The sequence below is a fragment of the Anguilla rostrata genome, chromosome 3 (assembly GCF_018555375.3).
Source record: "Anguilla rostrata isolate EN2019 chromosome 3, ASM1855537v3, whole genome shotgun sequence".
In the NCBI taxonomy this organism is placed as follows: domain Eukaryota; kingdom Metazoa; phylum Chordata; class Actinopteri; order Anguilliformes; family Anguillidae; genus Anguilla; species Anguilla rostrata.
The window spans coordinates 36,855,163-36,879,476 of NC_057935.1; the positions used below are offsets into that span (position 1 = coordinate 36,855,163).

Below are 24,314 nucleotides of genomic sequence, written 5' to 3' on the forward strand. Positions count from 1 at the left end.
TGTATAAATAACAGTAACAACATGTTAAGTATATGGAAGCAGGATGTACTGTGTTTCACTGTAAATAGTACAATTATTTACATTTCAGATGTTTAAAATTTCTGGACTTACTGTAAAATTCATGGACATTACAGTGTAGATGACAGTATTGTATTTTTGATGTGAACATTGTTTAAATAGCACATACTAAGACATAAAATACAATGTTTGTCTGGAGTTTCCATCTTCTGAAATTTTGTCTAGAATGAAAAGAAAAACATTGACAAGTAAGCATTGTCTTTGCAGGGCTTAAACCTCATTTGTGTGGAACTCCACCTGGGTGTAGATGAAGCGTTTCATTGTTGCAGAAGTCAGTGAAGCAGCAGTTCCTCTTGGAGACGTTCCGCGAGCTGTAGCAGAAGACCTGGCCCTTCATCTGGGAGGGAGACAGGCAGGACTTGACTGCCTCCTCTTTCCCATCAATCAGCATCACAGAGTTCCAGCAGGCTCCGTCCGCCCCCGTCTCACAGGTCTTATTGGTACACAACTGGCACACGCACTTCAGGCCTGAACACAGGGGAGAGGAAATTTAAGCAAAAGCAATGCTGGCAACCTTCACATCTGCCCTCACGTCAGCTAAAGCCTCATTTTTCCAATCAAAGATCAGTGCATGTGTCTCTAACCCACGCAAACTATTCCCCACCTTCTCTTCCCTCCTCATTCCTCCTCTACCCCCATCTCCCTCTTCCCTTTTCGCAGATGACATTCTGGTTGCCATTGAAGGAAAGGTGGCTACAATCCGGAACTCCTTTGCCCATCCAGTGAGCCCCCCAACCCCCCGGGACAAACCCACGGCCACACTGACCTCCTTCGAGATGCTGGAGGACTCCGATGTACTGCAACTCATCACTTGTCATCGCGCAACCATCTGTCCACTTGACCCCATCCCATCTACAGTCCTCCAATCCATTTCTAGCGAGATCCTTCCCTATCTGTTAATTCCTCCCTTGCCTCTGGTCATGTTCCCTCTGATTTTAAGATGGCTCGTGTTACCCCACTCCTCAAAAACCCACCTCAGACCCCTCTGATGTAATGAATTATCAACTTGTATCGCTTCTACCTTTTCTGCCCAAAACCCTTCAGTGAGCAGTGCTTAAACAACTAACCTCTTTTCTCCATCAGAATGACCTGCTAGACCCTCACCAGTCTGGCTTCCAATCCAGGCATTCAACAGAGACTACCCTCTGTCTGCTGCATTTGACACGGTCAACCACAAAATACTCCTGTCCACCTTGGCTGAGGTGGGCATCGCTGGGACCACCCTGTCTTGGTTCGCTTCCTATCTTGCAGATAGGTCCTACCAGGTCACCTGGATGGGGTCTGCCTCTGCTTCTCATCCCCTTGTTACAGGTGTACCGTAGGGATCTGTACTGGGTCCTCTGCTGTTCTCCATATACACCAAATCTCTTGGTTTAGTTATTAATTCACACGGCTTCTCCTATCATTGTTATGCAGACGACACAAAACTCTTCATTTCTTCCCCCCCCTCTGCCTCACAGGTTGATGATAAGATATCTTCCTGCCTGGCTCTACCTGGATGGCCAGCCACCACCTGAAGCTCAACCTCAACAAAACTGAGCTGCTGTTCTTCCCATACAAGACCTCCCTACTATGTGAGCTCTCAATCACAGTTGATGGCACCACAGTGACTGCCTCTCACTCTGCAATGAGCCTGAGGGTGGTCCTGGACAACCAGCTAGACCTCAAGGAGCACATCAAGCCAACATCACGGTCCTGCAGATTCCTTCTGTACAACATCAGAAGGATTCGACCATACCTGACTACGCACTCAACCCAGCTGCTTGTCCAGGCTACAGTGACCTCCCGCCTTGATTACTACAACTGTCTCCTTGCAAGCCTGCCAGCTTGTGCCACACAGCCACTACAGATGGTTCAAAATGCCGCGGCCTGACTCATCTACAACCTTCCCAAATTCTCCCACGTCACTCCTCTGCTGCGGTCACTCCACTGGCTACCGGCCACTGCCAGGATCCAGTTCAAAGGCCTGCTCGACCACTCCGCTCTGCAGCAACAGGGTGCCTTGTACACCCTCCCACCCAAGTAAAGGGATCACAGAGTTTCTCCACCCTAGCTCCCCATTGGTGAACGAACTCCCTGTCCCTCTTCAAACCTCTCCCTCACTACCCATCTTCTGCCATGGTCTGAAGACTCATCTCTTCAGACTATACCTGGACTAACTACCACCAAACTGTATCATTTCACTTTAAATCCCCCCCTTTCATGACATATGAGGCTGAATATGGAATGACTCCTTCACTTCTACTGACATAAAAACATAAAAACAGATAATGGCAGAAAAAGCATGGGAACATTAAATCGGGTCTGCAGTGTGACAGAAGATTATGAGACTCAAAATAAAACCGTTCTTAAATAAACTTATAAACAATGAACTAAATAAACTCAAACGTGATGGATTTTATTTTGTATAATATAGGTCCCCAGACTAACTTTTTACGTTGGTTGCACTGGTGCGCCTAATTTTTTCATTTAGGTGCATCAGCACATAATTTAGGTGTACCCAAAATTTTTCACCGTGCCTTTTGGCGCCGCAATAATACATTTTAAGCGTTACCTTTTTTGTCAGTTCCAATACACTCCACACAATTCCAATATTGGTAATTTCTTAACACATTATGTAAATGATAGTAAACAGGAATAAAGGTGCAGATATATGTTTTTTCTTTATTTAAATCACAGCCCAAACAAGAAATCACAATAACCTCAATTGTTTAAAAAATAAACTTAAAAAGTACTGATATTTAAAGTGCTTGACAAGCTCAAATAAATAAATCAAACTCAAATAACTCAAACAAAAGTGTGCGCTGCTCCCGTAGGAGTACAGGGCACGGTTTCACACATACATGCCTTATTTTTTCCCCAACCCGCATTCAGCGAAGAAGAATAAAATTACGTAAAATTTTCTCGTAATAATATGACTTTTTTCTCGTAAAATTACGACTTTATTCTCATAATATTACAACCTTATTCTCGAAATCTCAGAATTTTCCTCTGTGGCCATAATACTCCGTCGTAACACACAGAGACAGACCTGCTAAATGTCAGGCGCACCGGTGCGACCAATGAAAATGTTTAGTCGCACTTGACAGATTTATGGTCGCACTCTGGAGCCTTGTAATATGAATTTCTACAAAAGGTGGCATTCAGTCATGACAATCAACACAAACTAACTGCGACAATGCCTACATTGAAAAACTTTTCTGTAAGACAAGTGTAAGAGGTTCACCCTCTGTACTCCAGCACATTGGATTTGTCCGTTTTAATTTGAGGGTATTTGCACCCACTGAACTGTGTAGGAATTTCAACCCCCATTTTAGGCGAACCATAGCCTTAAATGAAGTGGTCATATTTAGTACTTGGTTGACATTCAATGATTGCCTGAAGTCTGTGACCCATTGACGTCACCAGACACTGGGTATGATCCCTGGTGATGCTTTGCTAGACCTGTACTGTCAGTCCTATTTTCAGCAAGTTAAACATACATTCAGTTGGATTCAGGTTGAGTGGCTGACTTGGCCAGTCAAGAACATTCCACTTTTTTCCCCGGAAAACCTTTTAGCAGTATGTTTGTGTTCATTATCCTGCTGAAGGTGAAGCACTGTGAGTGAAGACACTGTTCAATGAACAGGGTAGGACTGACGTTTTGACGTCTACAACGTCTTCCTCAGAGTAAAAAAAAAAACACAGTGTCAGTTCTACCCTGTTCATTAAACAGTGTCTTTTGCCCTGAGCAAAGTGTACAGTGTTCCTTATTTCAGGCCAGTCCCTGTGAAGTGTACAGGTAAGGAGTTTTTACTCATGGAAAATATTTAACTTTAACAATGATTCAAGGGAATCAACAAAAATAGTGGGTAGGGGGTTAAATCCCAGATCTGGCTGTCTCAAACTTGCCACCAAAACCATCCCCAGATTTAACTGGCTAAATAAATGTTCACTCCCTCTCCACCTTCGCTAATGTGTGGTGAGTGTTCTGGCGCAAAATGGCAGCCGTGCATCACCCAGGTGGGTGCTGCACATTGGTGGTGGGTGAGGTGAGTTCCCCTTCACTGTAAAGCACTTTGAGCATTCGGAAAAGTGCTATATAAATGTAAGGATATTAAATAACACTTTTCTCAAATAATATATTGCCCAAAGATTTGTCACAAACATTCACACGTTTTCACTACTTTGGGCCCCTTTACTTTATAAGGATAACAGTATTGACTGGTTCCTATAGTGTTTTATCATATTGTAGTGAACCTATAGCCATTCCTCCATACAAAATATTTCCATATACTTCAGATCCTTTGGTCTATGTTCGTGGACTATGAATTTGGAGACTGGGATGGCCACTGTAATTTACTTGTGAGTTAATCATTGCTCAGTTGGTTGACATATACTTGGGCATTGTCCTTGTGAAAGACCAATTTGTGACTACGTTTGACCTTTTTGGTAGAAGAAACCAAATTTTTGGTAAAATTGTCTTGGTACTTGCTGGAGTTTATAATTTCATTGACCTGAACAATAGCCCCAGTAGATGCAAAACAACTATAAATCATCAAAGATCCACCACAATATTTTAAAATAGGTATTACCTTTTTTTTGACATAAGCATCTTTCTTTCATCATCAAACCCACTGCTGGTGTGCATGGCCAAAGGCTCAATTGTTGTGTCTAATGACTATAACACCTGGTTTTGTTAATTGCCTGTAACAGAGGTATCTCTTTCTTCATAATGCTTCCAAAAAGCATGTAGAACATTTTAAAAAGGAATAAAATGGATATTAAGCACTATTCAATCACTGCCCTCTGCTGTTTCCTTTCTGTAGCTCGTCACTCTGGATCCGGGATAGCTCTGTCTCATACAATATCTCAGACTGTCTTTGCTCAAGTTCAGGATTTAGCATGGTAGAGGATGGCAAGGCTGTATCAGGCAGTGGGAGAACAGCAGGGGCTCTCCTGTGTGTATGTAACCTCCTATGATTAATGATTAATGATTAATCATTAATGATTAATTTTAGGGACAGCCTTCGGCCTTAAACTCAAGAACCATGTATTAGAATATGCTGAATCCTACACTACAAAGGACATTCAATAAAAATAAAATAAATAATATTTTTGAAAATATTTTCACTGCAACATGTTTTTGTCATCCAAGTCATCATAAAATACTTCAACATTTTTTCTGCGTCTAGGGACGATATCTCATACAAACACTACAAAGCTACTCATGACCATTAATTTATATCAAATTGGCTCTGGTGGGCAAATGTAAAATTTAAATCAGAGTAATGCATTACTGAACTTAGCTAGACCCAGGGGTTAAATTGTGATTTGGGAGGTGGGTGGACCCTGAGATCCGGTATGAGGTGGGTGAAAAAAGGTACAAACTAATGAATGTCTCAGCTCAAAATAGTTGTATCTTTAATGTATTGTGCACATAATTGTAATTAAGGAAACATTGTTTCAAAAAGAATGTATACTATTGATGCAAGCTTTTACATAAAATATTTCAAGTTTATTGAGTGTCATTAATGCTGAGAATTTGTTTACTCATGAAAATAATCAGTCATCCTCCTCTTTTGTCCTCCCTTTCTTCCTCCTTTATCTATAAAAATCAGTTTTAATCACTAAGCAGTGGCGGAATCTTCCCCTGATTTTCCTTGAGTATCAATGCAATTAATCCACAAAATAGGCTACTAGCAATACTATCATATAGCCAGCTCTCCCCAAATAGGCAGTTTTAGCGAGTAGCCTAGGCCTTATAGCCTACATTTATTTTCATTTACAGTAGGAAATTGTGCACATTTTTAATCAACAATATTTGTGGATACATGCACTTCTTTCTCCGCACTCAAATTCATGGCAAATATCTGCAATGCATAGATTGTAAACAAAATTGAAGTGCAGGTTTTGTTTTTGCTGGTTATTCTGAAAGCTAACACGGTAGATAACCGACTGGTGTATGTTTGTTATGTGTAGACTACTTGGTGATTAAAACAGATTTTTAACGGATAAATTGAATTTATGATTTAATCCCCCTAACACAGTATGAAGATGCTGTGTGTTAGGCTACTTGCCATTTGATTAGTCCGATCGTTGGCAAGCTTGATAATAAAGGAAAAATTACTAATGAAAACAGGTTGAGATCAATGATTAGCTAGTTTAAAGGAAAGTTTCGCACCCCACAGATTTTCAGCTCACCAGTCGCCGCTGAATAAAACGTTATGTATGTGGAAATTTTCAATTCTAGCTTAGCTGCTGACCAGCAACCTGCTGATTTTGCTCAAGCAATCAAAGTTGCCGTTAATAATAGCCGGCGTTGGTGGGGGCTTCATCTCTCTTTAAAATGCTGCATAGATGAAATTACATGTTAATGAAATTACCTACTGCGTCCACTTCCAAACAATCGAGACAATCAACGATATTTTTCTTTCTGTGCCTGTCTATATAAACGACTGTTCCGCCTGAGTTTTTTTCTTCGGATTTTTGATTGGTTGAGCGAGTAACTGGCTAGAGGGAACACAATAGACTGGAGCACACGAAAAATGGACTGGAATGGACCTCGCTATCGACTAAGCAGAGTGAAACTGGAATATCTATCAAGACAATAAGAAAAAAAAGTTTTTTCAAAAATACAAAATATTGCTAAATCACGCTAATTTACAATGGTAAGATTATTTGAGTAATGGCCAGCATATCTTGCTGCATGGTCTTGTAGGACAGAACATGGATGGAGATAGAGACCGACAAGAAGAGAGCTTGATTCAGTAAATGTTTCAGCCTAAGTAATTAGATGTGGTTGAATGGACATAAATCGATAAACATTTATTTTTTTAATCAGAAAAGAAGTAGTCAGTGCTGTGTCCAGGAAAAGTGAAAGAGGGTATAGGTGTTGCAGCACAGATTGGAGGCTTAAACTTTGAGAGCACAATACCCACTCCACATAGGGATCTGCAGATTCTGCATTTGCATAGGTTTGTTGTCTGGTTCATAGAGAGAGCTTGCTGTAGTTCATCAAAATCTGAAAATTAAAGTGTGACACACTTTAGAGTTTTCAATCAGGATTTAATTTATTTATAAAGAAATAATAAATTGCACCTAGAATTTAGTAGACTTGGCTTCCTCAGCTTCATCATAGAAAAGTCCAGTGAAGTGCAGTATTCCAAATCAACCAGCTCAACAAGTGCTCAAATATTGTTTTTCTTCTATATTTCCTCAGTGGGGCCTTGAAAATACCTTTCCTTGAACCATGAAATACAATCAGGTACAACACTGCGTAAATCTTAGCACTTCATCACATCCACCCACGTCTCCTTTGAGGTAGGAAATGGAAATATCCTTGACAGTGGCCACTCTGTCCTTCAGGAAAATGTTTCTGAAGACGTTAAAACACTATTGCTGTAACATAATACACAATTGACATACATACATACATACATACATACATACACACATGCACACACACACTACATAACCAAAAGTATGTGGACACCCCTTCTAATTAGTGGGTAATTTCCATAGATACACATTGGCAGATCATACATAGGATACCACCTTTCCAACAAATCAGTTTGTCAAGTTTCTGCCCTGCTAGAGTGCTGAAGCGCATAGCTTCTTTGGTTGCAACACTCACTACCGAGTTCCACACTGGCTCTGGAAGCAATGTCAGCACAAGAACTGTCCAACCTGGTAAGAACTTCGCATGCAATTCTGTGCACAAGGTTCTCACATGCATGAGGCCCTGTGCCACTGCTCCATTCGACCCCCCAAACAGCGGGCGCCTGTGGTGCACTACGTGTTCAGCAGTGTCACATAAGTAAACAGATAACATATCGATGGCCATGAACCTTTTCCTAGCCTACCAGAGGAATGAAAGACTAAATGAACAACCATAACAAAAACAGCAACAACATGAAATTTACTATTGAAAACAGCAATGTAAGGTCACTGAACAGCATATGCTATTGTGAGAAGACTGTGTGTTGTGTATATATTATGTGTTTGAATTAATCCATAGGTGAATGGAATTATAGCATGAAAACAATTGTCCCTTGCATTCATAGAACTACAAAGATGACCACCTTACATCAGTGACAACTAGAGATCCTCCGTGCAAGTATCGGCCAGTAGGAATACTGCCTGTGTGTTTCTAATTTCAGAAGTCTCCCTTCTGCCCTGATTTTTCAGTAAAACAGCAGGATTACAAAAATTGGGAGCAATGTGTGTCCTCATTAGGGGGAATGGGGATCCTAGGCAAGTGAAATGCAGCTAATTAATCAATTTTGGGCAAAATTACTTGGAAAATGTAATCTGGTATTAATTACAAATTGCATGATTAAAATATTTAAATCTGTTGGACAGCTTAGTTTTACTAGCCAGGTATATTCAAAAATAACATTAGTTTGTCTGTTTTTGACAAGACGTGGTTTATTTTTCCTCTGAATGAGTAGCTACAATGCACCCACTTTCTGCTCAACCTCCTATGTAGGTGTCCATTTTGTGTGTTTGTGGTATTTGTGTGCGCACATGTGGTGTGCTTGTGTGCATGTACATTGGCTGTGTGTGTCTAAATTGTACACTGAAGACATCCAAAATGTAATCATGTAATCTTTGGAAAATTATCTATAATCAGATATTATCCATATTTTATGGATAATATATATTATGCACTATAGTCAATATTTTAAAAGTATCCTGGGCTGATGACAGTTACTTTTTAGTAATCTGATTTCATAACCCAGATAAAATAAAAACATTACTACACAACACTGTATATAATATAACATGAGGAGAGTAGAGGAGAGCATGACAAGAAGGAAGAAACTTGTGCTAGATGCTTTAATGAGGAGTTACCATGCCTTACACTGAAGTGAGTTCAGCATAGTTCAAACAGACTTGTTTGTGAGTTCAAACAGACTTGTGCATAATTAATGAGCCACATTTGTGATAGCCTTTACTGTATATACATGCTGTCCCTCATTTGCCCAGATCTTCCCATTATTTCTGCACTACTTGTTTTTTTTCAGTGTTTTTTTTCTCGCTATATGTGGTGCGGCTAGGTGTTTTGCCCTTTGACAGAGTACAAAAGGGTAGTGCTTAAGATGCAGCTTCTCCCTGGCACCAGTGCTGTCTGGCGCTCTAATGGATTTTCAGCCGATCCTGATCTTCTTGTTAATTAGACAGTTTGGCAGCATCAGCCATATGAAGCCATGTGCATGTGAAAAATCAACAGAATCCCCCCAACCTTGAAGTGCTACCTCTAAATTTTGGAAAACAGCAATATAGCTAGATGTTCCCCCTGGCCTAAATAAAGTTTTTCTATGATATTTTATTATATTCTATTCTGTTCAGCCAGGTGTGTCCAGGACTTGAGTTAGAGTTTGAATGATATGATCATAATGACAATTATATAATAACCCAAGCAGTGTCCTTTGATTTTGAAGACAAATGTACTAAAGGTCTCTACAAGCAGCGATACTGGTACAGGGAAGACTTGAATTCATAATTATTAGGATTTGGCAGTCTGTGCTGGATCCCTTCCCTAACTACTTAGAAAACCTTCATAAAGGAAAAAAGTGGCACTGTGTAGGCAGTGCTTACAACAGATCTTAAAATACATTTTCTCATTTGCTTTTGTTTCCATATTCTGTATGCCATGTACTGTACAGTATAGTATGATTGACATGACACACATTTCTCCATCCTTACACAGGTAGGTGATGCACTGTATAAAACCTGTCCTTTTATAGTCTAACTACATTCAATATTTCTAAATATATCTGCCTCTTATGCATCCCTCTTGAAAGCATGTGTTTAGTGGTCTCGGTCCACATTTGAAATACTTCCGCTGTATAGACATGAACTCAATATGTCTGAATAAATTCCTACAGTACATAGCTGGCAAAAAAACTGCACACTGCATTCTTTGGGACCAGAAACCCAACCAACCATGGCTTGTTGCTGGCATAAATGCATCAGTCCTGTCTTTCTACAATAATCAGCTCAAAAGTTTTGACAGTTTCAATAATGAATGTTCAATCGATCACTATTGTGCCACCAATTGGCCAATCGATGCAATTTTAATGTAGATCATAGGGGCCATCAGCCAAAGAACTATTATAAGCCTTTAAGATTATTATTATTATTGTTATTATTATTATTATTATTATTATTACAAAAGAGCTCCAGCAGCTTCTTTGCTTGGACCCCTAATAATAATTGGAACAAAAACAAGAGGGTTCCAACTGCTGCTTGGACCCCCAATAATACCATGCAGTAGGCTAGAACAGGGTGCCTCACACCTTTGGTGCTTTGTCTCCAAATAATAATAAGAACAACAAGAACAACAACAAAAACCAAGAAACGTTATAGTTAACATTAAGTGTATGAGCATCAAACGTAGGGTTGAACACGGTACACATATTATCTGTGACTTATACGGTTTTTTTTTTTTTAAGCCAATGGTGCAGCATTAGTCGGAATGACACTATAAACTTATAAACTTCAAGCATATTTACGATATTCACAACAAGTAAAATGATATGAAAAAAACAGTTAGATACCTGTGCCGAGTTGTGCGACCAACAGAAATATCAGCGCCGTCCCAACAGGTGGTAAACAGGGGCACGTCATGGCCGGAGATCCACTAATTTGACAAAAAACGACACTTTACTAAACGATTTTCTTAGCCACATTCATTTGGTCCCGCTTTCCCTTAAATCCAACAGGCGCACATCACATTGCTTCTATGCTGTCAAAACAGGCAAAAGAAGAGGTGCCCCGCCCCCGCTGACTGACACTAAAGGAAATTATAGTGCGCTACGTAGGAAGGCGGGAGATCACCGTCCGTGTGGTGACGAGCTAATTGTGTCCGACCCCGTTTATTCAAGGTGCATTCATAATTTGGCATTTACCTTACATACGAGAAACAAGGCAGAAATCTAAATTGCCTGAATAGGACATCATATTTATGTCTCCATTATCTACAGCAAAACCCAAAATGTAACAAGAATAACGGGCCAGTGGAATAGCTTACATATTTCCAAAGGTTATCTTACACACAGGGTATTAAATTAAACGACCTTCATATGCCCTAGCCAACTGGTGTACCAGATAAGCTATTACAGATGAAAATATTTTAAAATGTGGTCACACACGAGTCAGAAATGTGTTAAAGGGGTCTTGATATTCAAATTAAAGCAAGAACTTTTGGTTCAGAAATAGCAGCTCGGTTCTTGATAGGTACTGTGAATTGTGTATTTTCACGATTGAATACTGAAGATGTCAGCCATTTATTTTTCTGCAAACAGATTCTTATTTGCATGAACTTATTACACAGTATGTGAATAAACAGTAATAAATATCCCAAAGCAAGCAATCTATTAGTCTGTGATTGGAGGAACAGTCGGCCGCATAGTTTATTTCAATTAATTTTAATATATTCCTTTATTCACTTCCCACAGCAGCTTTAAAGACAAACAGGTATAAAATAGATCGCAAGCAGCAAGAACACAGACACAATAAGCATGAAGCTGTAAAATCAGAGCCAAAACAAAAGTACACAACAGTAATCAATGCCTGATGATATTATGATTATGCTTAAGAACAGCACAATAAAATTATACTAAAATTAGTGTGAAGTAACAAAACTAACAAAACTCCAGAACAGCAATAAAGCCACAAATAGTCTAATTTGCATGGTGTGACTAATGATCCAGTTAGGATTCACCATTCAGTTGTACCACACTACTATATTCATGGTGACAAACACTACTCTGAAAAAACACAATATAGACAGAATTAATTTTTAAAAAATTAAATGATCAGACTTTGGGAGGCATGGCAGGTGCATGGCTTGGAAAAAGGGCACTCGGTACTCTGTAATTCTGACTGTTTACAGGTGGCTCATCTCTACCGATTCATAGAAAAATATAAGGTTGGGATGTACAACAGTGGCAGGGAAGAACTGCCAGATGACCAGCAGTTGTGAACTACAGTTTCTGCAGAAGTGTAAAGTGAAAGGAAGGATTATAAAGGAAGAAAAATGCCAACAAGGTGTAACTGCACACTGGACCCCTGTATTTGGTACCATCGGCGTTTCCACGGCACCTGTCCACTACTGGTGTCAGCACAGGCGGACACCTCGCTCCCGAATCCACACGGGACCTCCCTCATGGGTTCAGGCAAGTAGGCTCATTGTCCTCCGAAATGAAACCACACAGTCCTGCAGAACCTCCCGCTACAGACAGGATAACATGACATGCCCAGTGTTGCTTAAGAATCTGAAGAAATGCACCTGCCTCTACGGCAGTCGTGCAAAAGCATAGTATGCTCTCCCTCACAAACTGTAACCTCTTTCAAAGAGGTCAGCATGCCATGCTTACCATTTTAGTTTGGTCTTTCCGCATGCTGCTGAAAAGAATATCCCCATGAATCCAAGAGACATTCAGGAAAAACTTGCAGATTACTGAAAAAAATGCAACTATATTGATAACATAATTAATTGTGTAAATACAGAAAGCAACATTAAAATATACCACGGTATGTAAATACGTCCTCTAGGGCACAATTATACCTTTTGCAAGCATGCTTCATCATGATCTTTCTTTAAACTGGAACATACCTGGGCCCGTTTCCTGCATTTTGAACAGTTGTCAAACCTGTCAACTTGCCTCAATTTTGCACATCTGGTTCGATCCAAAAATTATCAAGTGTATTCTTGGTATTGATTCACAACCAAAACATCTCCCAAATCTCTGTGTGGGCAGTGCGGCGCACAAATATTAAGTACTCAGATTCCATACAAACAACAATCCGAGATAAACACATTTACAGTCCGACAGTCCTAAAACTGCATTCTGTATTTACATCACAACATACATTTGTTCACCGTTATCAATTTGCCCCATTTTGGGAATTATCTTACCCCATATAAAATATAGCTGAACGTGCATGCTGAAAATGACATATGTCAAATCTGCAAATGAGCATGGGAGTAACATGTAGTGTAATACTCAACAAATATGACTGGTAAAAGCAATAGAGGAAAGATGGAAGCTCACTACCACTGAGCAAGGTACTTACACATACTTGCTTCACTAAATCTGCAGCTGCATAAGCTGAAGACATGTACATGTACTTCCAAGAACAATAATGTAATGTAGAGCTTAAAAGTCAGACCATGGCATTCAGTTGCACTTCAAATCTAACTAATATGACTGATCTTTAGACAATACTAGGAACATACAACTGTAATTACTGAAGAACTCAACTGTAAGGGTGATGTTACAATCACTTCCTATTAATCATTCAATAATTCCACACAAAATATCTGCATCCATATCTGACTTGGAATCATATAAACTTCATATAAAAAAGTATCCTATTTAACCAGACTTCACCCAACAGTAGTTTTGCACTAGTCTGTCCAACTTGTTTTGTATTTTAGAGGTACATAACTTTTGGATTATTCAGTTACCAAACAAGGGAGAATGCATGCGCTAGTGTATTGGGCTGGTGAAAACAATGGGACTGTATTCACTACTTAGTCAGTCAGTCTAGCAATGTTATTTGTTGCTATGAAAGCCATAAGGCCGAATGCAATCAGTCGTCTAACCTAAGCAATCAGAGGTGTAAAATGGTTGCCGCAATGAATATACTATTTTTCATCCTTTTACCCCCCAATTTGAAATTCCCAATAATGCTCACACTACTATTGACTTAATGAGTAAAAATGTACATAAGTATGTAATGACTTCAAGATGATCCAGCTGTCAATGTCTTCAAACTGGGGGGAAAAAAATCGAAAATATCTGGTAGGCCACGAAATAAAGATTTTGTCCAAAATGAACATCACCAGCTCCACCTGTCAAAGGTCATACAGCTTAATAACAGTATGGGACAAAGAACAAAGTAGCCAGTTGTCATAGCTTTGCATTTTTCTATTTAATCAATAGAAATAACTACTTAATATAAAATATTGATTAAACCAAAATGGTTTGACTTTACAATACACGTATTTAGTGTGAAGACATTACAACTTTACAGGCATGACTTCCACTCCTGTAGAAAATTGTGAATCTGTCTCTTCTAGTAAATGTTTATTCACTTTTTTAGCATCTGTACTCAATAAAGCTTGTGTAACAAACAAAACAGTAACACAGATTGATAAAGCAATAGTGTAGAGCAGGGCTACTCAACTCCAGGTCATATGGGCAGCAGAGTTTGCAGGCATTTTCTCCAACCATACATTACATCAACTGATTTTCCTCATGAGTTTACTTCCTGAACCAAGGAGGTTAAATGAGTGAAATCAGGTGGTGTAGTGCATGATTGAAGCAAATGTCTGCAGACACTGCAGCCTGTACGACCTGGAGTTAAACAGCACGGGTAGTGTCATACAAACTGTCTCAAGAAAGGGTACCATTATCTTCAGCAGTAGTTAACAACTCATCAGCATGTTAAACAGGTTACAGTTTTTAAGAAAAAATTTCATTCCCCCAAAAGGATGATAAACACCAGTGCAAGTGATCTGCCGAGTGGAATACTCCTTTTCTCAATAAATATAAGACATGGTGTTAGTGTGAACAAAACATGGTTTTGATTTTTTTTTTTTTTTAAAGAATACTAATTTAAAAAAACTGGTTTATGGAGAGCCCCCCATAGCACATCCTATGCAAGAAATGCTTAGTGCAGCAAAAAAAGGCACGATATTACAAAAGGAAATATATTTTTGTCAATGACACAATGACAACAGTCAAAAACAACTGCTTGACTAAACTAATAACATCAATTTCCCAAAATTCCTATGAATTCATAGATAATTACCTAAGATCTGATGATGAACAGTTTAAAATAAGCACTGAGCAATCTTTGGACATCCCAAGGGCTGTTTAAAATAAATACTTTGTGCAACTATAAGAGCACTATGCCTGACAAGTTCCTTCTGTCTTTGCCAGGAAAACCGTCCTGGACTTCTTAAAGGCCTTTAAGTTTCCCTTTGGAACAGTTCAACAGTCCGCTTTAATTTTGTCAAGAGAGTTGTCGATTTTTGTCAGCGTCTTTCTGATGCGTAATGCAGTCAGTCTGGCGGATGGATTCTGGTACCAACACTCTTTCATAAGTTTGGCAATCGATGTTAGAGTCTGTAAAGAGAAGACAAAAATAAAAATCTAAAATGAGGACAATTAATTATAAAGACAGTTTCAAGTAATGAAACATCATCCAGCATGCCTGTTATTAAAAAGAGTTTAGAGGCTATGCCTATTTTACTTTACAATGGCATTAGGCTACCTGTGGCTTTAAAAAACTTAAGGTAGATAGGATTTCATTACCCCTCCACCTCCCTTCCACCTCTCCACCCCACTTTGCAGAATTCCAATAGAATTCCAACAATTTGTTTAATTGTAATTAAAGCCAAAGAAGTATAGAAAATTGAAAAAAGTTTGTACTTTGGTTTGTTATTCAATAATTGCACATACATTAATTGAATTGTTCCCTACCCAAAGTTTTTTTTTTTTTAAACCACAGGTGGCCTAATACTTTTGGCCTGTACTATAACTCACCTATTTTTAGTGAAACATTACACTTTTAAGCTCCAAAGACCCAGGAGAACCACCAATTCAGCCATAATGTTATTTCTTGGCTGAATTTTTAGAAAGCATTTGGGTATAATGTGGCTTAAGCAAAAAGCCATGAATAATATTACTGAGTCTCATAAACCATCTTTGTTTTCACTGACAGCACAGTCAATCGCAGTATAACATGGTTTGCTAGCTAACCCTTGTGACTGAACAATATGAATAACCACCTTTATAAAATGTCATAAGAATAATCGGCATCATGCGGTGTACCTACAATCTTCTTTGTTTAATCATACTGGATGCGGTAGTAAACAAGGCGTCAGAGGCCTTGTAAAACGCTTCCATGAAAAAACATCCTTACTGATTGGGTGTTTAGACAGCCAATCAGCAGTAAGGTCGTACAGCTTCTATATGATCAAGCAATGTGTTTTTTCAGTCACATGGAAGCTGCAAGACATGATACCTAGCTAGTGTCACATACAATCATTTACAATCACTGTAGATAGCAAGCTCATTAATGTTACATGCAAACTAGCTAGAAATTCAGTTAAGATAAAACATAGAAATGTGCATATAGATTCTGATTGCATCCCTGACAGAGTGCCCCATAAATCAATTAACCATTTAAATGTTTAAGTGTAGAAACTTAGTGGACCCCCTTCAGGCCCCCACACAGTAACCATGGTGTCCACTCAAGAAAGATTAATATCTTTGTTAAATATTGCAAAATAAAAATATTGTTCTGAAACTAAGAAAAGTACAAATAGCTTCAAATAATTTATTGTAAAACCAAAACAAAGCCGCAACCAAAACTTGAGAAAAACATACATTTCAAGACCAATGTATGAAGGCTTACTGGACTTACAGGGTCTGAGAACCATCTGTTAGGGATATTGGGCCTCTGCTGGTCAACACACACCACCTTCCTCATGTCCTCAAAGCTGGGGTCACTGGGCACCATGTCATGGAAGGGGGGCTTGTAGTCCTCCACAATTCCTACAAAATTGGGGGAACAGAAAAGTGCTTTGCAGAAACTGCCAAGATCATTCCTACTGAACATCTGTCACTTAAACAGCAAGCAGTTATTCTGTCAGATGCAATGTGTCCCAATTTTAAATGTAACAATTGCAAAAGAACATTTACCATGTTTCAAAGCATATACTGATCCAACTGTAAAGGCAAAACGCTTTTTTTATTCTATTCAAAAAAATCTAAATTTAGCAGTTATTCAGCTTGGTGGTGCTACCATTACTATGACGCGCCAAAAAAGTAAATCACCAATCAAGTGACAACTGTACGAAGGAATCTGGTATGGTGCAAAGACACAATGTAAGAGCGCAAAAATAGTATAACTATAATAATTTAAAGGAAATGCTGCCTAATTAATGAAGAACACTGGCATTTCTGCAGCCCTGCTCTCCATTAAACCTACAATACAGCTTTAGCTATGACTGTCTGCCCGGCAACAGCTATTAATAGCCATATAACCATGTCACACTCAGTGGAGAAACCAATGTCCACGGAAGATAAATTGCAACATTCTTAAAGTACTCCTCTCTATAGTGTATTAACTGGAGCTGGCTCAGAAAATAATTTGTAATGTACTACATTTAATCGTCCAAGGACAGGAAAGCACTCATCAACTGACCCAACTGTTGAATACAAAGACTGCTGTGTCAAGTAGCTTTGACCTCATATTAGATCTTAACTGGAGAGGAAATACTTACAATTGAACGTTGCTATCTGATCAGAGACAGAATCAGGAAACTAGGTCTGTATGTACAGACGAGACCTCCGATAAGAAAGCGAATGCTTGGAGGCCTTCTGTCCCTACTTGGTACAGTTTTTTACTGTGTTAATGAAGGTGTTGCTTCCTATTCATCCTGAACCCTCACCCTTATTCTTACAGTGCTAATGATATTCACTTTATTTACTTTATGTGTAGCCGTGGACCTGAAGTCACCTTCGATAACAGCAGAAGGACAGCTAATTTAAAAAAAACAGCACGCTAAACACATCCCCAAATAGACAGAAAAGCAGAGTGGTGACTCAGTGAGGACAGCGTGCCCGTTGTCTGCCCTGACCATTGCTAACGGTCCTCCTGGCGATCTCCCACAGCACCAGCCCGAAGGCCCAGATGTCCACCCTCTTGTAGGACTCAAAGCAGTCCATCTGGATAGAGTCGTCCAGAACCTCGGGAGCCATGTAGCGCTTGGTGCCCACTTTTGGGTTGTTCCCCACGTCCAACTCGTTGGTGTCTTGAAAATGCATCACAGCCAGCCCTGGGGTAAAACAGGAAACTTTGTGAATGATGAAATACTAAATAATTAAGAGAACCCTTGGCCATGACAGGATGCCAAGGATAATAAACCACAGCAAATATAATCTCGTACAATTGCTACCAAATCTTTTATCCTGAATAATGTCATTTTAAACTTGCAAAATCATTTAACATTTGAACTGTCACCAATATTACACTTGGAATGTGACTGGCATCAAGAATTAGAGTTGAACAGTTGTCCTTTTGAACCAATGTCCTTTAATGCAAAACAGTTTGGAAAGATTCACTAAAAATGTTACATGGAATGGAGTTCACTGAAAATGACCAGGGACTAAATTTAGCAAACTCCTTTTTCCATCCACGTTCCGGAGATGAACTTTTACACTGCCATCTTCTGGTCAAAATGTTCTTTTTTAAAATTCTTAAACCCCACTGCCAGAATTGTAAAAACATGACTATTAAAATGAATATCCATGAATATAAATGCATTTAAAATTAAGAAAAAATAGGCTGATGTGGTTCCATGCGTGTACACACAATAATAGTTTGCAGCTGCCCCCTCTTTAGACAGTTTAGATGCTCAGTGTGGACAAAGTGGTTCAAGTGAAGTGGTTCAGTGCACTTTTTATTAAGGTTAAATTTCCTTGGTGCAATCAGTTTTCCACCTCCAATCAATTCATAGCCTTTGGACCAAGCAGAAAAAGGTCCAAGCATTTCCATCTGCTGCCTCGTGAGTGCTTTTCTCTCTCTGCCTTCCATGTCAATAAAGACCACATGACTACTTTCAATTACCAACCTACCTGTCCTTAACAATCTTACACAACGAACAAGCTATTCCGATTCAGTGTGCCAGATAAAATTACAGCAAAGCGGGGTTATTTTGCACTGTGTGTGTAACCTTGATGCAATTTTCAGTTAATTTTCCATAATTTACCAGATTGTTGTTACTGCTTGACAGAAACGAGTAGATGCAGTCTTTGCCTCCTCTCTAATGCCCATGCCTTTAATGCAGCATCATGAAAATATGAAAGCTCCCACTTCTGGCAGTCACAGAATCACTGCAGATCTGTTTTGAATTTTACACAGTCACACAATACTATGCAAGTCGATTTTCCATGATACAAGTTAAATGGGAAGGACTATCGCTCATTTTATCCAATAAAACAAGGGAGGGAGGTGGGTGGGGGGCATGCAAGTTGTGCTAGTAGCTCTTGTGACTTGGTGGTGTGTGTTGTAGCATTTATAATTTTTGTTCAGAGTAGTTTTAATAGCACCACGTTTGCAAATCGGTCCTTTCCACTAGAGTGGTCGACCGGGTGCATTTGGATGAGCAGGGCACTGGGAGCATCTCAACAGCGTAGATGGAATGTTGTATGTTTGCTAAGATATCGTAATTTCCTATTGGTTGGTATGGTGGGGAAATAACACCTGCTGCCTGCCATGTGCACATTTTTTTTTGAATTGGCAAGTAAAGTTAGCTAGCCTACCAACCACAGTGGTGGGTAGCTTTCAAGACTGTTTCGTATAGCTCAACAGTGAAAACAACGACGTCGACAGCTTAACTACGTACACCATGTAAAAAACCTCCACCCATATGCACAATATCAAATAATTCAGTATTAAGTGTGTCCACCCTCTGCCTTTACTACAGCCTTCATTCTTTTCAGGAGACTTGCTCTGAGTTTTTCAAAGAGAGCTGAAGGGATATTTTTCTCGGGTGGCCAGTCCATTGTTCTGAGGACACCAGCAGCTTGATCTTCTTAGCGGTGTGCTCGGGTCATTATCTTGCTGTAGAATGAATCTCCTCCCAATTAAACATTGTCGTAGGCAATTGTGGTAGTGGGCATGGTTCCGAGGGTCTTTCACTGCTTTGGCGGCTTACATACTACCTTCTCTTACTTCCAAAAATCTGAAATTTAGACTTATCAGTCCATAAAAACGTACTCCACATCTCAGGTGGAGATTCTCGCGTGTTTGTTTCCTTTTCTCAGTAGTGGCCTTTTGACAGCTACACATTGTTTCAAACCCACAGCATTGAGTCTTCCCACGGTGGAAAGATGGACAGAAACACCTGTGGTTTTGTTTAAATCCGAAGCAAGAGTAAAGCTTGATTTTTTCCCATATTTCAAAGATAAAATCTTTAAGTAATGTCTTTGTGATGTTGATCTACCAGTTCTTAAATGATTGTTATGAGTCCATGTATCTCTGTATCTTGCAATAGTCTTTTGAACTCCAGTTCTGGAAACTCCAGTTTTTCATGCATTGTACTTTGACTATCACGCTCCTTATGCAGTTGAGTTATCTTATTTGTAATCTCATCAGAAATATCTGCTTCAGCCATTTTAGATGCACATAAAAAATAAATGTGCAAGGCAGCAAAGGGGTGTTTGCATAGTTGTTTGTTTGAATGAGTCACTTCGAAGACAAAGGGTTCTAACATAACGTCACTGACACTTTTGGTAAATTGTTTGGAGGACACACCTGTAAATTGGAAAAATGCACGACAAACTTGTACTAGGGTACACAAAAAGAGTGGACAAATAATGATAGGTTTCACGTAGTGGTGAAGGCTTTGCAGTAATTTTCTGTTAAATATAAGTTTCTTGCATCATTGTCAGACATTGGAAAAAAAATACAGAATGAAAAAAAGGGTAGTCTCTGAGTTTGTACAGTACTGCATGCAAACATGAACGTTTCCTCTTCATACAGCAAGGCCAAAAGTTTACATACACCTAGGCTAAAGACATTCAAACTCAATTTTTCACAACTCCACGCATTTCATGTTACCATACATTTCCTGTGTTAAGTCAATTAGGGTATCTACTTTATTTCCATAAGAGGCAATTTCAAAATAATTGCTAAGAGACAGAATTATTTCAGCTTTTATGTACTATATCAGATTTTCAGTGGGTCAAACGTTTACATACACTTTGTTAGTACTTGGTGGCAGTGCCTTTTAAGTGCTTATCTTGAATCAAACGCTTGGGGTAGCCTTCCACAAGCTTCTCACAATACTTTGCAGGAATTTTTGCCCATTCCTCCTGACAGAAATGGTGTAAGTCAGTCAGGTTGATGGGTCTCCTTGCTCAGACACGCTTTTTCTGTTCAGTCCACAAATTTTCAGGGTGTTGCTTCAGTATTTCTAGATCAGCGTTTTTCAACCCTGGTCCTGGGGACCCACTGCCCTGCATGTTTTAGATGTTTCCCTGCTCCAACACACCTGATTCAAAGGAATGGGCCGTCATCAAGCTGATAACGACCCATTCATTTGAATCAGGTGTGTTGGAGCAGGGAAACATCTAAAACATGCAGGGCAGTGGGTCCCCAGGACCAGGGTTGAAAAACACTGTTCTAGATAATCCTCCTTCCTCATGATGCCATCTATTTTCTGAAATGCACCAGTCCCTTTTCCAGCAAAACACCCCCACAACATGATGCCACCCCCATGCTTCACAGTTGGGATGGTGTTCATCAGATTAAAAGCCTCACCCTTTTTCCTCCATACATAGCGCTGATCATTATGGCCAAACAGTTCAATTTTTGTTTCATCTGACCAGAAAACACTCCTCCAAAAGACCAGGTCTTCGTCTTGGTGATCACCTGCAAACTTCATTCTGGCTTTATGCCGGACTTGGAGCAGGGGCTTCTTCCTTGTGTGACAGCCTTTCAGGCCATGGCGATATAGGATTCTCTTAATGGTGGATGTAGATACTTCGGTACCTGATGCCTCCAAGTCCTTCACCAGTTCCTTCGTTGTTGTCTTGGGGTTCAGTTGAACCTTTTGGCCCAAAGTTCGTTCAGCCCTGGGAGTTCATATGTGCCTCTTTCCTGAACGATGCAGAGCCTGTGTGGTCCCAAGATTTTTCTATTTGCATACAATTGTTTGTACAGATGCTTGTGGTACCTTCAGTTGTTTGGAAATTTCTCCTAAGGAGGAACCAGGCTTTTAGAGGTCCCCAACTCTTTTTTTGAGATATTGGCTGTGTTGCTTGGATTTTTCCATGATATCAAGGGCAAAAAGGCAGTGGTTTTAAAGGTAGGCCCTTCAATACAGCCACTGGTGCCAATTAACTCCCAATTAAATCCTTAATTATGACAATTGGAATCTCCCAGACTGATTAAAGAGTATATGTAAACTTTTGACCCACTGGAATTCTGATATAGTGAATTAATAAATCTGATGTGAACAAAGTAGATGCCCTAATTGACTTGCCAAAAGAAATGTATGGTAACAAGAAATGTGTGGAGTTGTGAAAAACTGAGTTTGAATATCTTTAGCCTAGGTGCATGTAAACTTTTGGCCTCAACTGTATTCAATAGTATCACTGTAAACTTTAGCACTCACAGCCCTGACATGAAAGAACATGCAAGGGTAGCAAGTCATTTTACAGGTTACATATTACAGAAATGGCCTCGCCGTGGCCCTGACAGCGGTTAGCGGAACTTTCGCCTCGAGGCCGTTTACTCACCCAAGTCGGCGATGCAGCACTGGACGTTCTTGTTGACCAGGATGTTCTTGCTCTTGAGGTCTCTGTGGGCGATGGCGGGCTTCCCCTGCGTGCCGAAGATCTCCACGTGGAGGTGGGCCAGGCCGCTGGCGATGGACAGCGCCATCCGCAGGCAGCCGGCCGCGTCCACGGTGCTCTGCTGCAGGTAGTCATACAGGGAGCCCATCTCGTGGAAGTGCGTGATCAGCCACAGCTGCGTGCTGGAGTTCCGCGACGTCATGTCCGACGCGATGAAGCCTGCTCAAGCCAGCGCAAACACGTCAGGTCAGAGCTCCGCCACGAAACGCTGCAGGGTGCTCCAGTTACAGACACACTTTTAAATCCAGGCTCATGCTGGGAAGACAGCTCGCTTTTTATTTGTTTATTCCACATATCAGTATCTTTGTTTAAAAACTCATTAAAAATAAACACTTGTGAAGCTAGGCTGGCTTCTGTGTTTAACATCTCTAATGGTTACTTTATCTGTGACTGGCGGTCCATCATAATTCATTTGCATATCACTGCAAATGCATCTACTTGGGTAGGAACATGATTCAATGATTAGTGGAAAATAAATGATCTGAAAACAAATTGCCTGCGATTTGATTGACATAATCAAGACATGTCAATGACCTTTACAAAGCTGATTTACAGATACAAACTTTTATCTGTCAAGATAATCTTAGAAGTTATAACAATTATTATCTGTCTGGTTTGACTAATACACACATATTCTTGAAAGTCTTAGTAAGACATGCCATTTGTTTATTCTCTAGTGCAGGGTTTTCAACCCCGGATATGCTGGTCTTTGCTCAAACCTTTATTGCAATTCCTGAAGCATCAAGAGTTGTTTTTAATTAGAGACTTTTAACATCTAATGAGGGAACTCTCTCAATGACACATATCAGAAAGATATTCATGTTTAAAAGAATGTAATATTCCATATTAATTTAAGGAGATTGGGACATTTGAAAACTAAAGCTTTCACTTTTCTGTTGCTCTCACATGCTGTGGTGAGTGATTGATATTGAAGAGGAAATGAAAAATGAATAGCTGAAGGACAAAACAAACAACCATGAGCCAAATCAACACTGTGTTAAAGTATGCTTAAAGGTGCAGTGTGTAGAATTTAGTGACATCTAGCGGAACAGACTGAGCAGAAATGGAATATAATATTTATACGTATGTTTTAATTAGTGTATAATCCCATAAAAATAAGAATCGTTGTGTTTTTGTTACCTTAGAATGAGCCCTTTATATCTATATAGGGAGCGGGTCCTCTTCTACAGAGGCCGCCATGTTGCACCGCCATGTTTCTACAATAGTCCAGAACGGACAAACGGTTCTAGAGAGAGACTTTCGCGTTTTTTTTTTTCAGCGTTTTTAATTTTGGTGGGTGGCGCGAATGCACCGGTTGGAAGACGAAGAAGAAGAAAGAAGAGACTGAGTGGTCATATATTGTCTTGGACAATCCATTTGTGAAATATACGCGCATTTGTGATGCCTGGGTACCTTCCAAAATAGCTGTGCGTAATACCACACGTGTTGTTTACGCCGTTGTCATCCTATTTGTTAGTCTGGCTTGACTGACAATCCATTTATTCAGTAGGTGAGAGTATAAGCTTTCTAATGATGTATAACATGTCTAATTTTGTTTTTTGAATAGCGTTTTATTGGTCAGCGTAATCGAAGGTTTTGTTATCATCGCATTCACTTACGCATTCACTCTGTGGTAGCAGTAAAAGACATTGCACCTAACGAACCATTGTCAATGATTTTCCGTAATTTCTTGGAAAATACCATTATTATTGAGGACGTCTGGGCATAGCTAAGCCATATGTTTGCTGATAGACCTAGCTGACATCGTTTTCTGGTGTAAGACAGAAGCGGATAGAAATATCATTG

General features: G+C 39.7%; 2 protein-coding genes across 4 annotated transcripts in view; both read right to left on the minus strand.

Moving 5' to 3' along the window:
* The window catches only part of LOC135250744 (activin receptor type-1C-like), a 28,245-nt gene extending 17,403 nt beyond the window's left edge, over window positions 1-10,842 (minus strand). The window contains exons 1-2 of the mRNA XM_064327362.1: window positions 10,623-10,842; window positions 316-546 (exon numbers count right to left, since the gene is read on the minus strand). Coding sequence (XP_064183432.1) covers window positions 316-546; window positions 10,623-10,692 — 301 coding nt within the window. The 5' untranslated portion in view covers window positions 10,693-10,842. The remainder of the gene's footprint in view (window positions 1-315; window positions 547-10,622) is intronic.
* A 3,143-nt stretch (window positions 10,843-13,985) lies between these two features.
* LOC135250745 (activin receptor type-1-like) overlaps window positions 13,986-24,314 on the minus strand; it is a 33,235-nt gene continuing 22,906 nt past the window's right edge. For all 3 annotated transcript variants that reach the window (XM_064327364.1, XM_064327366.1, XM_064327365.1), the window contains exons 7-10: window positions 22,392-22,667; window positions 17,726-17,923; window positions 16,507-16,637; window positions 13,986-15,203 (exon numbers count right to left, since the gene is read on the minus strand). In XM_064327364.1, the coding sequence (XP_064183434.1) occupies window positions 15,069-15,203; window positions 16,507-16,637; window positions 17,726-17,923; window positions 22,392-22,667 (740 nt within the window). In that variant the 3' untranslated portion in view covers window positions 13,986-15,068. The remainder of the gene's footprint in view (window positions 15,204-16,506; window positions 16,638-17,725; window positions 17,924-22,391; window positions 22,668-24,314) is intronic.